This window comes from Ornithorhynchus anatinus, chromosome 3, assembly GCF_004115215.2.
Source record: "Ornithorhynchus anatinus isolate Pmale09 chromosome 3, mOrnAna1.pri.v4, whole genome shotgun sequence".
NCBI lineage: Eukaryota > Metazoa > Chordata > Mammalia > Monotremata > Ornithorhynchidae > Ornithorhynchus > Ornithorhynchus anatinus.
This window is the reverse complement of record NC_041730.1, coordinates 92,613,456-92,628,665: the sequence shown is the minus strand read 5'-3', so window position 1 is coordinate 92,628,665 and position 15,210 is coordinate 92,613,456. Positions and strand designations below refer to the sequence as shown.

At 38.6% G+C, this 15,210-nt stretch overlaps 1 protein-coding gene across 1 annotated transcript in view; it reads right to left on the bottom strand.

Moving 5' to 3' along the window:
* Positions 1 to 450: 450 nt before the first annotated feature.
* Positions 451 to 15,210, bottom strand: part of LIFR (LIF receptor subunit alpha) — an 82,075-nt gene continuing 67,315 nt past the window's right edge. The window contains exons 15-20 of the mRNA XM_029059207.2: positions 13,512 to 13,613; positions 12,419 to 12,586; positions 11,585 to 11,746; positions 8,948 to 9,041; positions 7,505 to 7,583; positions 451 to 6,810 (exon numbers count right to left, since the gene is read on the bottom strand). Coding sequence (XP_028915040.1) covers positions 6,187 to 6,810; positions 7,505 to 7,583; positions 8,948 to 9,041; positions 11,585 to 11,746; positions 12,419 to 12,586; positions 13,512 to 13,613 — 1,229 coding nt within the window. The 3' untranslated portion in view covers positions 451 to 6,186. The remainder of the gene's footprint in view (positions 6,811 to 7,504; positions 7,584 to 8,947; positions 9,042 to 11,584; positions 11,747 to 12,418; positions 12,587 to 13,511; positions 13,614 to 15,210) is intronic.

The window sequence follows — 15,210 nt, the reverse complement described above, 5'->3', positions numbered from 1 at the left end:
ATTGAATATCCAGGTTCATCTTCTGTAGGCCATTTTTAGCGTGTATTATAATAACTGATGGTATTTATTAAGCATTCTCCATGTGCCACACTTAAGTGCCAGATAATCAGATTGGCCACGGCCTTTGTTCCACTCTGGCAAACGTCCACGATGCCATCCCTGGCACAGAGGGGACTGAAGAATTGCCGGCCCCTAGGCTGAAGCAGAGACCCTGGTGCGGATCCTGTAGAAATCAGCCTGGGAATTCGGCTAGCCAGAGGTAAGGGGGCTAGGTGGTAACTGTGAAATGTTCTGAAAATGTGGGGGGAGAAAATGGACTGTTTGAGATCAGCTTGCATGGAGACGGTAGGAGGGGAGGTGCCATTCACACCTTCGGACTCTCCGTCAGGCAGTTTTCCTACAAATGTGTAAATTAAAAGTACCTAAGCAAATGAATAGCCAAACCCATCGGAATGTAAGAAAATATATTTATTTGTTTATGGCATTACTATTGCAAAGTTGTTAAATACATGCATATTTTAAAAACACACATAAGCAGCACTTGAAGAATCGACAGCCAAGCAAACTAGTTTGCATTTTACAATGTTTTAGTAATAGGTTATATTCTATGCCCTTGTTGATACTTTCTTTTATAACATGATACAGAAACTCACTTTAAGCATACATTAGTTAAAATGTTTTTCTGAAATCATTTTAGGCCATACTGTTTACCTTTAGTATAGGCTAATTTTTAAAATTTAAATCAGGAAGGAGACATTTTAAACCTGACATACATCACACCTACTCAAACAAATCTGCAGTGGTAATTAAGTGAAATGTGTAAGGAACAATGTTAGTAATTTGTCATTTTCACAATTTATGCTATGAGTATCTTTACACAAATTGAAATGTTTACATAGGATGCATTGTAGTGTTTTTCACAACTGGAACTGAAAATGCTGTTAGACTATACAGTTTAAGAGCCCTCATTCTACAAAGTCTTAACGCTTCATAAGAATTAAACTTGTTCACAGTATAATGCATTTAGAAAACAGCAATTCGGCATAATGCAATTTCAGATGGGGAGGGGAATTTTTCCAGAGCTAAAGGAAGAATATCTGTAGTCACAGGGGAAGGCCTCTAATTTTGTAGAGTCTCCCTACCCCCTAAGCTGCATATGAATTGAATTAGGTATGGAAAGCTATGGCCTTGGAAATTTTATGTACACATGCAAATCCAACAATTTCTAAAGAAATGCATAGGTTTACCTTGCCAAACACCACCTTCCCACCTATCCTGGAATATCCATGTTTATCCTCTGTAGCTTATTTTTAGCATGTATTATAATAATAGTGATGGTACTTACTGAGCATTCTCTATGTGCTCAAACGCTATTAAATGCCAGATAATCATTTTGGCCAGGGCCCTTGTTCCACTTTGAGTTCACAGACTAAGGAGGAGGAAGGACAGGTATTGTGTCCCATTTTACAGATGTGGAAGCTGAGGCAGAGAAGTTAAACGCCTAAGGTACGTGCTTACAGCTCACTTACCATGTATATTTGCTGGTAACGATGAACTTGTCCTTTAAGAAAGTAGCAAGCACCTAATTGAAACAAGGTTAAAATGCTTTTTGTTTTTCCCCAAGCCTTACATTCCTGGTGTGACCGTCTCTACCCACCTTAATATCATAAATCTTTGGTTTGGACAACTGTGGGTACATTCAGAACACATCCCCATCATTGACGAGGAAAATCCCTCACCTTTTGATCGGGATACCGATATTAGAAATGGATGACAAATCCAGGATACGAGTGAGTTTGAATTGAAGTGTCTTAAGGAAAAATCACAGTACTCTTCCTGGAGTTTATTCTTGGGACTGAAGGGCCCAAGATAGCCCTTTACTTGTGCATGCTCAAGCGTTTCCATCTGCATTCTTCAAAATTGTAGTACTGGTGATGTTCTTGGTGATTAACATAGTAAATATTGATATATAGCATAGGTATATGCTATATAAAAAATACTATGAAAAGTACAGCACCTATCCAAATTAGTGTGCACTTATGAAACTATGAAAAAGAACAGCCTTAGCTATCGCTCCAGATCCTCAACACACCAGATTTAAAAAACACTCCACTAGCGACTCTCGTGAAAAACCTTAAAGATTACTTCTTCCCCATCATACTTGGAATGGGTGAGAGTTCTCTGACCAAAGCTGAAATGGTACGGTAAATTTGGAAAGTCACTCTCTGGAAATTAAAAAAAAAATTCAAGTGGAGAATTGACTGATAAAAGATATTGCAATGTTGTATTAAAATATTGATACCCATTTAGATAAAGTAAAAGTCTTGTAGTCTTGCTTTGCACCTATAAATCCAATCAATTCCTGCACGATTACAACAGGAAACAACATCTCTGCCGATTTGCATCTTTTAGTCAGAATACTGTTCTTATGGTAACATGCTCAGCAATGAAATCATCACTGCTTTAATTTCTTGTATGTTATTTCATTTCTATAACAATCTTTAATTTGTTGTTTCTCTGTTTGCTTCCTCACCTTTACATTCAAGCATGTGCAAATTCAGAGGGTGTCCTCCAGCCCCATCCACTAGAAATCTGCATTAAGTTTCAAGCAACATGGAGATGCTTTGATAGGCAAACAATGTCACACTTAAGTTCATCCTCTAGACTGTGAACTCGTTGTGGGCAGGGAAGGTGTCTTTTATATTGTATTCTCCCAAGCGTTTAAGTACAATGCTCTGCACACAGTAAACATTCAATAAATATGACAGATTGAATTTACGTGTTTTACTGGTAATTAATAGTCCATAGCAGGAAACTGCTCTCCATTCTACATGCTACCATAAATTTGTGCAGAGCTAAAAATGACTGAACTCAAATGAAATGATTACATTGATCTAAAATCATCCTCCTCAATGGTATTTGAGTGCTTACTGTGTGTAGAGTATGATTCAACAGAGTTGGCAGACAATCTGCCGACCCTCTCATATGTTGAAGTATGAAGCCCAGGTTTAAGCTGTGCAAAATCTAATGTTGTTTTGTTACAGGCATTTAGGTCCATCATACAAGAAAACTGAAGACACAAGCCATTAAAGAGCAGATCTAGGCTTACTTCCCACAAATTATGGAGTGCAAAAGACAAAGAAAATTATACATGTGTATACTGGTTTATGGCTCAAAAATAGGAAAGCAGCAGTGTGAACTACTGGTTTTTAGTGTCCACCAGGGAGTTGAATTCTAGGTATGAGGGGCCTCGTCTCCTCACTAGCTGGGACGTCCAGATCAATAGGTTCCAAACTGGCTGGAATTGATCTGGATATTTTTGTCCGCCTAAACTAGGCCTTGATCCAGAAGACCCCTAAGAGTTGGCTTGGTCTATGGGGCAGGGAGTTAGCTTGGGCTACGATAGACTGAGATACTGTTGGACCACAACTGGGGTACTGAGCTGAAGCCTGACAACTCCAGGGCTTGTTACTGAAGCAACAGCCCCTTGCTCCTGAATAGTGTTCAAGGTTAGAGCTCTAAAAATACAAAAGACGCTACACAAACTTTCAACGTGGCTCAAAATGTAAAGCAGCAGTTCAAGTTATTTGCTTCAGAGTAATCAGGCCAACAGAAAATCTCATTTCCATCAGAGCATTTGCCTGAGCAGTTCTTAAGTCTTCTGAGAAGTCATCTTAAAATTGATTTCAGTTTCCCTTTAAAACAGTTGTTAATCCTACCATCGTCCATTTGAAATTTAGTGTAACTCCTTTAGCTTAATTTTTTTGTAGAAATATTGGCTATTTAATTGGCTGAAAATTAGTAACCTAATAAGAAAACCTAATTAACCTAATTATCCTAATCCAAATTAACAGCATTTCCAATTGAAGCAAAAATTCTAACCTTTAAGTTTTCAGAACTGATTTTGGAATCACAACAGCACCAACTGCTGAAAGTAACTTTGGTATAAAATACCAGACCCAGGATTCCTTGGTATTTACAAAATGGTTGCTTCTATTTCCAAAATATCAACCTAGAGGCACAAAGCTGTTCTGTCACATAATAGGTTTATTCATTAGGATCGTTATTTTGTATCACCATCTGGCACAAGGTGTTTCATTAAGTTTACAGCAATTTTTAGCTTTAGGAGGCATGCACTAACAGGTGCAATTAAAAAAAAAAAAGCCAAATATTTGGAAGGGTGGCTATTCTACCTATGGATGTCATTTTACACTTGCAAAAATTGTTTCCCTAAAGGGATCACATAGTGTCCATTATGCTCAAACAAATGCGTGAGGGCTTATTTCATAATGATACAGACAAGTGTAAGGCATCTTGCTATTTTTTTTTTGAGTAAGTCGTAAAGCTTTACTAGTGTTCAAAACGACATGCTAAGCAAACAGCTTCAATTTTGTGGTTACAACACTGGGCAAACTATGGAGTCTGCCTCAAATAAGAACTCCCATACTTGTAAAGCTCACAGACATCTTAAAACCATGGTGTTTTGTGTTTTTTTTTTTTAAAAAAAGGCGGGTTTTTTTCATTTAATAGACGAATATCTTATTTTGAAGCAAGATCTCAAAAGAACATGACATCTTATAAAATATAAGCCATATAACGAGCAAAAGGAGGGTTTTTTCCGATTCATTTAATAGAAGAATATCTTCTTTTGAAGCAAGATTTCAAAAAACATGACGTCTTGTAAAAGATAAGCCATATAAGCCATGTGTTTTGAGTATAAAATATTATAGCATATTACAAAGGAGAAAAATTACCTTTATTTGTTCAGAGAGAGGACTTCAAGTATTTGCTGTCAAAAGGCAAAACACACATATAACCTGAGAGCAAATAAAATACACTCTACTGTCGGTAACATTATTTGAAGTTCTTCCAGGAGCAATATCACCCATAACATTACTTCTGATACACAAGGATAGATGTATGAATTTCTTATGGACATTTTTAGGTCAATAAAATAAGTGTATATATCTACGGGTGCCTAATAATTCATATTCAACTTAAAATATTTAATTTTAATACACATCCTCAAAGAATTACTTTGAAAGTTTCTCTTGATATGGTACTCCGAGTGGCCATGGTGAGGATCATCCATGGAATAACTGCTAGACCCAGCGAGGGCATGGGTTGGGTCATGACAATGTCGCTTCAAGAGGTCTCAGTCTCTCCTCTACAGACTGATAGCACCAACTCTCCTTTTAGGAAAGCCCTGGCTGGTAGCTAGTGCCACTAAATATTGCTGATAGGGTGTTTATTAGAGGGCATGTTTGTGCAAATGAAGACTGCGCTGGGTTTAACTGCATGCAGTCTGCTCACCCAATAACGAAAGAGGAACCAAAAAAGTCACCAAATAATAATGGCATTTCTTTTAGGTGCTTAACCTGCTAAGTAGCCCTGGAAATTAAAACTCAACAGCACTACTTTAGGGCAACCCAGGGCTAGCACCAAAGGGGTCAATATTTGCACAAAGATTTGAAAATCTGCTAACATGTAATTATTTTGATTTCAGTCAGTGTTACACTTAATTTTCCAAGTTTGAACCCCTGAGTCAACTATTCAATAACTATAATACAGTAGGCACTAAGCACTGAAACTAGTTTACCTAAGTTATCAAATAAGACACTATAATACCTGCTGCTACATTTAAAAAAGGTATATTCATTTCTGAACTTGTGGGGACGGATAAATGATATTTAAAGTCTCATCTGCTCAATCTGTGCTTGATTTTCATTGAGGTTCTCATCTGTTAATCTGAATGGGAGAATGCTTTCCCCAGGTCTGAACCTCCAAATAGACAAGTTGGGAGAGAAAAACAAAAAAATACTTGTTATTCATGACAACAACAACAACAAAAGGCAATTAGCAACAAAGAAGTGGAAAACTTTACCAAAGTAACAGGAAATGTTAATTTTAAAACACTACTTAGAAAATGGGAACTCTTTGGCTAGGGTCACAAATGCAAGTCCATCATCCTGAACTGTATATGAAGCTAATTACTGGAGTTACCGTACAGTTGGCTTTTATGCTATAACAGGAAAAATTAACACTTTCAGTGTAACTTACACACGATAAAGTTCATCTCACCAAAAACACTCTTCTTGATGCTTTGAAGAATAATCTGCTGCTGCTGTAGAACACTAGGAATAAGAGCTTATTGAGATGGCAGACTGAAGTGAAGTCATGATATTGTCAATCATTGGGTCTGTTATGAAAAAAGTTGGTAAAGGACCATCCTCCACTGGAAGGCTTGGGAGAATCTTCATCCTTTGGAGGAATTAAAAACTGCCTAGAATTAATGGAGCAGGGACTTCCAAAAGACACCATTTCACCGCTGCTGTCGATGGAGCTTGGAGAGTCTGGAGATCCTAAATTCCAAGTATTCACATTTACCTGAGGTCTATAACCCGCCATTTTATCTAAGTCATCTTCGGCAGTCATGTCTGCTGAAGGAGAATTAATAGGCAAGTGCATTTGTGGCTTATAGCCCGCTCCATCTACAGAGTCGTTCGCTAGTTCCTCCTCTGGTTTTGCTTGAGGCTGATACATTGACTGGACGTCAATATAGATGACTTGAGAAGATCCCCCGGCCTCATCCCCTGGAAGGTTTGAGATCTCCTCTTCAATGATTGGTGGACAATAGGAAACCACCACAAGATTTTCTGGTTCTGCATCAGACCCTTCTTCGGAACGTATAATTCCTGGGGATGTCATTTCTGGGTCCTCTATTTTAGGAGCTGTTGACTGAGTTTCCACCACTTCCAAATTATTAGGAGTGCAAGGATTCATTTTCAAAGTTTTCAGAGCAGTGCTTCCCTAAAAAATAAAATAAATAAAAATAGTAGTCATCATTAGTTTGTTAAAAATTGTTGCTAAAAACAATTTACCTTGAAAGGCTAACAAAAGTCTGAAGCGTTATAAGTATTTTATTTGTATTGATGTCAGTCTCCCCTCTAGACTGCAAGCTCATTGTGGGCAGGGACTGAATCTGTATAGTGTACTTCCCAAACGCTTAGTACTGTGCTCTGCGTAGAGTAAATGCTCAATAAATACCATTAACTGACTGACTTATAATCCCCTACATCCATTTATACACTTCTTTATCAAGTTACATATCCTTCAGTTTAAGCACCAGCCTACCCTTCTGAAGCTACTAAAGGGCACAGAACAGGTTCACTGATTCAAACTCTCTCAAGCACTTAATATAATGCTCAGCACTTTGTAAACACTCAAAAAACTATAATGGACTTACCTACTGCAAAGCAACTATATATTTTTTGCTTTTTTTTGCTCCCTATTACATTTGACAAGAAAAAACAAATATCACTTTAATCTGCTTAACTTCTGAAATACACATGCCCAAAACATCATCATCGTGTTAGCATTTATTTTCAGCTTCATATTTATGTTGATCTACAATACCTTCGTGATAGATGAAAAGGAAGTGACGGTATTAAGCAAAAGTGAACAGTAGCTCTGCGTTTAAAAACCATTAAGCAATCGAGATTACCTCACAGATGCTCTTTTGAAACTGCAATGCTTTGCTGTTTTCTGGATTTGGAATATCAGGATAGAATGTTTCTTTAATCCTTAAAAAAAAAAAGTAGGAAAGGATTTTTAATTCACCCAAAAGAGAAACCAAAAGTTACTCAAGACAAAACATCAGGCAGGACTGAAACTGGATCCTGCCCCCTCCATGGAAACAGCCCTCTTCAAACTTGGCATTATCCTTGGAATCATTCTTCTCACTTTACCCATAACATTCAATCTGTCACGAAATCCTGTCGCTTCTACTTTTACAACATCTATTGAATCCACCTCTCCATCCAAACTGCTCTTGTGCCAATCCAAGCACTCACTTATCACTGAACTCCCTGGTCCTCTCCCTTTCCACTCCAGTCCACACTTTACTCTGCTTCCTGGATCACTTTGAAACTATTCAGTCCTTATTTTCCAACTCCTCCAAAACCTCCAGTGGTTGCCCATTCACCTGAGAAAGAAACTCCTTACCACTGGCTTTAAGATAATCAACTCTCTCCTTCCTACCATACCTCAGTGATCATCTACAACCCAACCCGCATACACCACTTCTTTAACACCAACCTATTCCCTGGTCTTTATCTCCCCGATCTCTCCACTGCCCCTTGCCCACATTCTCCCTCGGGCCTAGAGCTACCTCCCCTTTCATATCTGACAGTTCACCACTCTCCTTACCTTCAAAACCCTCCTTAAAAAATAATTTAAACAAAGTAAAAATACAAAGCATACCTCCTTCAAGCCCTTATTTGTTCTATCTTTTTCATCCTCTGTATTAACTATAAAGTTGGCTGTGTACCCCTTAAGCACTTTGATACTCATCCCTTCCTCACAGTACTTTCTTATACTCTATTTCCCCTACCCCTAATCTATTTTAATGTCTTTGCTTATCCTGTAGACTGTAAGCCATAGGGAAAGGATCACAACTGAGTACAGTGCTCTGCAGACAGTAAGCACTCAATAAATACCACTGACTGATTGAAAAGGAAGAGGAAAAGAATTGAAACCAATCCAGAAAAGGAAACTGGATCTGACTAATGTCTTCTGTCAACAAGAGCTACAAGAGACCAGTTGGTAAAGTGTGCATAATTCATAACTTTCTTTTTTTTAAAAAAATGACTCAAATAGCCATGTTAAATTTCACATAGACATTACATATGTTTCAAGCCACTGTAGTCCACCATTTTCTAAATGTAAAATTATTGGCAAAATCACCTGAAGTTTACCTCTTTAGCTTTACAGATTTTCAGGCATGCAACCCTATTGTTATATTATGCTATGCTGAGGTCACCATTTTTCAGATTTATTTTTACCAAGTTAATCACTTTCTTCAATAACTTGGACTTATACATTTAATATAATTTAAACAACCATTATCACCCTTGATAATAAAACACTACTGACTGGAAATGCTTACCATTCTCTTTTTCTATAACAAAGCACACTGGTTACCACTCCAACAATGATAGCTACTCCCACCGGGATGAGAATGGCAATGATTAAACCTATGGCTAAAAAAGAGAAAGATCAGTTATTGCTCATTCATTCATTCAATCATAATTATTGAGCACTTACTCTGTGCAAGGCACCGTATTAAGCGCTAGGGAGAGTACAATACAACAGACACATTCCCTGTCCACAACGAGCTCACAGTTTTACAATAGAAAGTAGCCTTCATAGGACGGTGTCATTTCCTTTAAATGTCATACTCAAAAAAATATGATTTGATACTTTCAGAGTTCAGCCACGTTACCGTTAATAAGCTATTTTATCAATATATAATCCCTTCTCAGCTTTTAGCATTCAGCTTTACAAATAGCAAATCATTAATTTCAGCAGAGATTATATTTTACATCAGTGGTTCTGACCATGTCACTATTTATCTCACTGCAAAGAACTCCGGCAATACAGTGAGGCATGAATGTTAAATGGTGAAATCCCAAAGTGATATGCAGTCAAAACCTTCCAAACGGGCCTGGTTAAAAGCAGTCCAGGGGATTGCAGGTAAGGAAAAAACTATATAATTCAGGATGCTACCGGGCTAATTTGCCTTGATCTCCCAAAAGTCACTGGGTCACTTGGGAGGGGTGTGCCTTCCCACCAAAAAACAAAAACAAAAAAAAAACCACACATACAGAGAAAAAAAAGTAGGCCCCCATGGATCCCCTCTGATGCTCCTCCCAGAATAATTTTTGAGGAAAACTCCATTCCACTCTCAGTTTGCTGTGTGCTATTTTGAGCCTTGCTAGCTGCTCCGCATCCCCTCTCTGAAGTCTGGTGTGGCCGTCTCTGATAGAAGACGCTTTCCATGTGATGAGATAATTATCACTTGGCTCAAACTATACCTGGGACAAAGGAAGTTAGGGTGAAGCAATTCGGGATTTTCAGTTTAAGGTTTACCACCCAAAATAAAATGCCCAAGGCATCTTTGTAGTAGACAGCTTTTATTAAGCACTTACTGTGAGCACAGCACTGCACTGTCTGGGAAAGATTACGTAGTTCGGAATAAGACACAATCCCTGTCTCTCCAAGGAATCACAATCCTAAATGAGAAGTACCATGGCATAGTATAAAGAGCATGGACCTGGGCATGGGTTCTAATCTTGGCTCTGCCACTTGTCTGTTATGTGACCTTGGATAAGTCACTTTACTTCTCTGGGCCTCAGTTACCTCATCTGTAAAATGAGGATTGAGACTGAGCCCCATGTGGGATAGGGACTGTGTCCAACCCAATTTGCTTGTATCCACCCCAGTGCTTAACACAGTGCCTGCTACATAATGCACACTTAACCAACACCATAATTATTATTTTTTTTAAATGGAGCAAGGCTTTTATTATTAGGCAGTTATGCTTTGCATTTGTAGTTTTAAACCTCCATGGATTTCAACAGTTTACAAACATCAGCCTCTGTATTCCTCTGCTGATGCTCTTTCCAATTTGTAACACTGGCTAAATCTCATTTTGGGACAGTATCCTGTTTGGGAATAGGATTCAGCTATCCTTAGTGGGGCCTTAGCAGAGTAAGCAAACAGATCTTGGCCAAATTCTATACACCCTCCTTTCTTCTGGAATTCTCTGAATACAGGAGGGTCTCCATTTTATTTTTAATGCTGCTTTGGTGGAAATCAGCTAAGTGGCTTCATTATTCTTTCAGAGCAAGTCTAATAATAAATAATTTTCCCTCATGGGGATAATTTATCTCTCCTCCACACCCCTAACAAGAAGGAAAAGCTCATCAAATGCTATCTTCATCCTTGTCAGATAGAGTATATAGAACATTTCTTTCTAAGAGATATTTTTGTTTGGCATTTCTATTCAATGGGATTCTAATATACTCTGCTTAACTAGTAATATTTTTATATTACCGTTCATGTTGTCGCTCATGTTCAGTCCCATGCGCCCAACCCCATCTTTCTTGTAGAATTTATAGCTTATCAGCCCATGAGTTTTCTTCTCCAAGCATCAGAGGGGCCAAATAATGTCAGTTTCCTCACTAATCAGGCACCCTATTTCATGTTTTAGATGGTGAGCCTCTGTGTCTGACCGAGACTGTGTCAGATCTGATGATCTTGTACTGCCCTAGAGTTTCATAGCAAGGGCCCTCCGGTAAGTGCTTTACCACCAGAATTTATAAATTCAGACTCCTGGCATATGTATTTTGCCTTTGCTGTTTCTCATTTCCACATGTGGTAGCCTCCTTGTTTAATGGACATTTAATAGTTCTCATGTGATTCCACAGGCTGAAATGAACCCCCAGGTTGGGTGGTTTGCAACCCGCTTGAGACATCAACGACAGTCATACGTTACAGTAGTTGGAAGTGGTAGGCCAGATGACTTGAAGTTCTCGGATACTCAGTGCTCTTTACTGTTCATTCATTCAATCTTATTGATTGAGCGCTTACTGTGTGCAGAGCACGGTACTAAGCGCTTGGAAAGTACAATTCAGCACACGATAGAGACAATCCCTACCCAACAACGGACTCACAGTCTAGTAAACCACCAGTCTAAAATGTGATAGATTGGATAAATATAAATGGGAATATGTTAACTTACAATTTTCCTTTGTAACCACATACATGTCCTTTTCTGGACCCACGCCACCGTTCGTATAGGCTCGCAAGACCAGATGGTAACTTGTTCTTCCTTGAAGGTCGGCAATTCGCAGTGTCTTTTGTGTTATGTCAGTAATATTCTTAACTTTTAGCTCAGATGCCCCTGTTTTTAAAGCAGTATAGGTAACCGATTAGTGATCCTCTATTATAAATCTGTATGTAACTCCATATTAAAAAAAAACAACACACTAAGAACAAATACACATGAACTCAGTCTACCTTTTGTAGTCGGTATTCTTTTCCATACATGGTTAACTAGCAAATTAAACCATTATCAGAAAGATTAGAATGTTGCTCCTCTCCCTTCGCCTCCCCTCAGCACTGTGCTCATTTGTATATATTATTTATTACCCTATTTATTTTGTTAATGAGGTGTACATCCCCTTGATTCTATTTATCTTGATAATGTCTTGTTTTTGTTTTGCTTTGCTGTCTGTCTCCCCCGGTTAGACTGTGAGCCCGTCATTGGGCAGGGATTGTCTCTATCTCTTGCCAAATTGTACATTCCCAGCGCTTAGTACAGTGCTCTGCACATAGTAAGCGCTCATACTATTGAATGAATGAATCTAGGAATACTGCTCACTATCCATACAGTTTGTGAAGTCTTTAAGACCCTACCTAAAAACGAGTGTAGAAAACAAAAAGATCACGGTCTAAAGACTTCCCGCTTCTCCAGTACCTCACAAAAAGTGGCCAGAATCTGGCTTCGACTTCACCCATCGTAAGAGAAGGAGAACGTAGATAAATTGAGGACTCACTAATGTTTTTTATTTACCTGATTCCAGATCTCTGGTTTTGGAAGTTCCCTTCTCTCCTTTATCAAAATAAAACAAATATCCCCTTAAAAATCCCCGTAGATCGTCGGGAGGAATGTCTTCCCATTTTACTAATACTGAATCTGCAGATGTGTCTTCAACAGTAAAATTTGGTGCAACACTTGGAGCTGTGAGAGGAAACAGACATATATTCAGAAACTGAATGGGAACAGAAGAAAATCGAATGGGAACAGAAGAAACTTGTTCAGGCTTAAGCATAAAAGCTTCATTTTCTAGCTGTTTGAGCCTATGGACAAAACTTTAAATATGCTTTTTCTTTCAAGTCACTAAGATGCCACAAATGCTTTTGCACTTACAAACCTGCTTTAATAAGCACTGCAACAGAGAGCCTGTTTTAAAATATGTTTTCAAATATTTACAATGCTTGCTGGGCTTCTATCTTTACAAAGAAAGATCTTTGCTGAACTCTTGGATGGTTTGTGATTTCCTTTTTCAGGTCCATCTGAATGTATGTATAGTTTAAAACTGTGTAAAGCCAGTGTCATTCAGTCAATACTATTTATTGAGTGCTTTCTGTGTTCAGAGCACTGTACTAAGCACTTGGGGAAAGTATCCTATCATAGAGTTGTTAGATACGATCTCTGACTACAGGGAGCTTACAGATTACACAGGGAGACAGACATTAAAATTAGAGAAAGAGGGGAGGTTGGAGAAAGAAAACAAGGACTCTGTGAGGGAAGGACGCTCAGAAGAAATGTGGTTTTGAAGGTGGGGAGAGTGGCAGACTGTCAGACATGATCTGGGAGGGACTTCCTGATCAGAGGGAGGATGTGGGCAGAAGGTCAGTGGCAGGCTAGATGAGAATGAGGTGGTAGCATTAGAGGAGTGAAGTGTGAGGATTGAGTTTTAGTAGGGGATCAGCAAGGTAAGGTCAGAGGAAGAGAGAGGTGGAATGCCTTAAAGCAGATGGTAGGAGTTTCTGTTTGATGCAGAGGTGGATGGGCCAACCATTGGCGGAGAAGAGAAGATAAAAGTAAAGAAATAGAAGTAAAGGATGCAGTCTCTGCCCCCAGGGAGTTTATAATTACTTACCCAACTCTTTCACATAGCCAACTGTAGAACTAAACAATTGATATCTTTGGTCTCTACATCCATATATGGAGAAGTTATATTTTATACCAGGCTGAAAGTGATCTAGAGAAAACAGCATTGTTAGAAAACTTTAATAGGACTATTCAATGGAAAAAAATACTGTATTATTTATATGTAAAAATGTGATCCAAGTCTTAAGCTAAGAAAACAAATCTTTCTAAAATGTCTTATTTTTTAAAATTAGTTGAACTAACAGTAATTTATGTACATATTTTAATCCGTCAATTCAGCACTGGCTCATGTACCTTATTACTTTTCTTTCTTTCTTCATATCTGTAATGGCAGATTGAAAGCTCCTTAAAAGCAGGGATCATGGCTACTAACTACTCTAGTCTCCAAGTGCTTAGCACAGTGCTCTGCACACAGTAGGAGCTCAATCAAATTGTACAATGATTAATAATTTAAGATCAATACATGTTTGATATGATGACAAAGGAAAATGGTTAAACAATGGTTATTTTTCACTGAGAAACTGCATCATAATCAATTCATTCATTCAATTATATTTATTGAGCGCTTATTGTGTGGGGAGCACTGTACTAAGCGCTTGGATCTCATAAGTGCTTGGTACAGACAACTGCTCTAGGTACTTTGAGAATATTCAAAAGAAAAATAAAGTGATTTCTACTCTCAAAAAGAGTTTGCAATTTAGTAGGAGAGGCAATAGACATGACCTATGAATATAAACTTTAAGTAAGCTTATTGTACCATTTCACCCATTCCAGATAAACTTTATCCAAAGATCTTAAAGTAACAGAGAAAGATTCACTTTCTTAAACACTTGGGAATTTTCTCCCTGCGGGGCCCATATTTCACATCTCTGGCAAGATGTTGCTTCCACTGCAACCCAGTCCATCAAAAAGTAAGGTAAGAAGCAAAAACTCACAAGAAGAAATCTCAGTTGCTGCTAGTCACGCAAGTAACCACAGTTTTTTTTTCTTTTATTAGCCTCATAGTCCCCCATCAATTCCCAGTTTAGACGTACAGCAGGTGATTTCAAGTCCCTGCTCTAGACCTGCAGTTCAGTATTGGGTGAGTTAGAGCTCCAGGCTCCTGGAGGCAAATAAAGCAGGTGAAGCCCACCCCTCCCCATCCCAGCACTGGGTCCAGTACGAACAAACTAAGCCCCCTGCCCTGCCACAGAGGTGAGGCAGAGGTGGAAGAACAACTAAGGTTCCAACTCCAAAGAGCTCCTAAGGGACTGGTTCTGGGAGAGACTACAGATTTTAGACTGTAAACTCATTGTGGGCAGGGAATGGGTGTGTTTACTGTTGTATTGTGCACTCCCAAGCACTTAGTATAGTGCGGGGCAAGCAGTAAACGCTCAAATACAACTGAATGAATGACTTCTTCCTGGCCCCACTGAGCCAACGCCACTACTTGGGCATGTGATTGCCACAAACGAGCGGTACCGGAAGAAGAATGACAGCATTGATTATAACAGAAAAGTAATTGGGCAGCAAAGCCTTCTCTATCAACCACTTATTCACACACCCATAAAGGGAAGCATAAAATCCCTCAACTTGACTGGGAAGAAGGAAAAGAATGGGTATTTAGAACCACAGCAAAGTTATAAGGAACATTGACAATTCAATGAGGCTTCTCCTTTTCATGAAACTTCTCACACTTAGACACACAC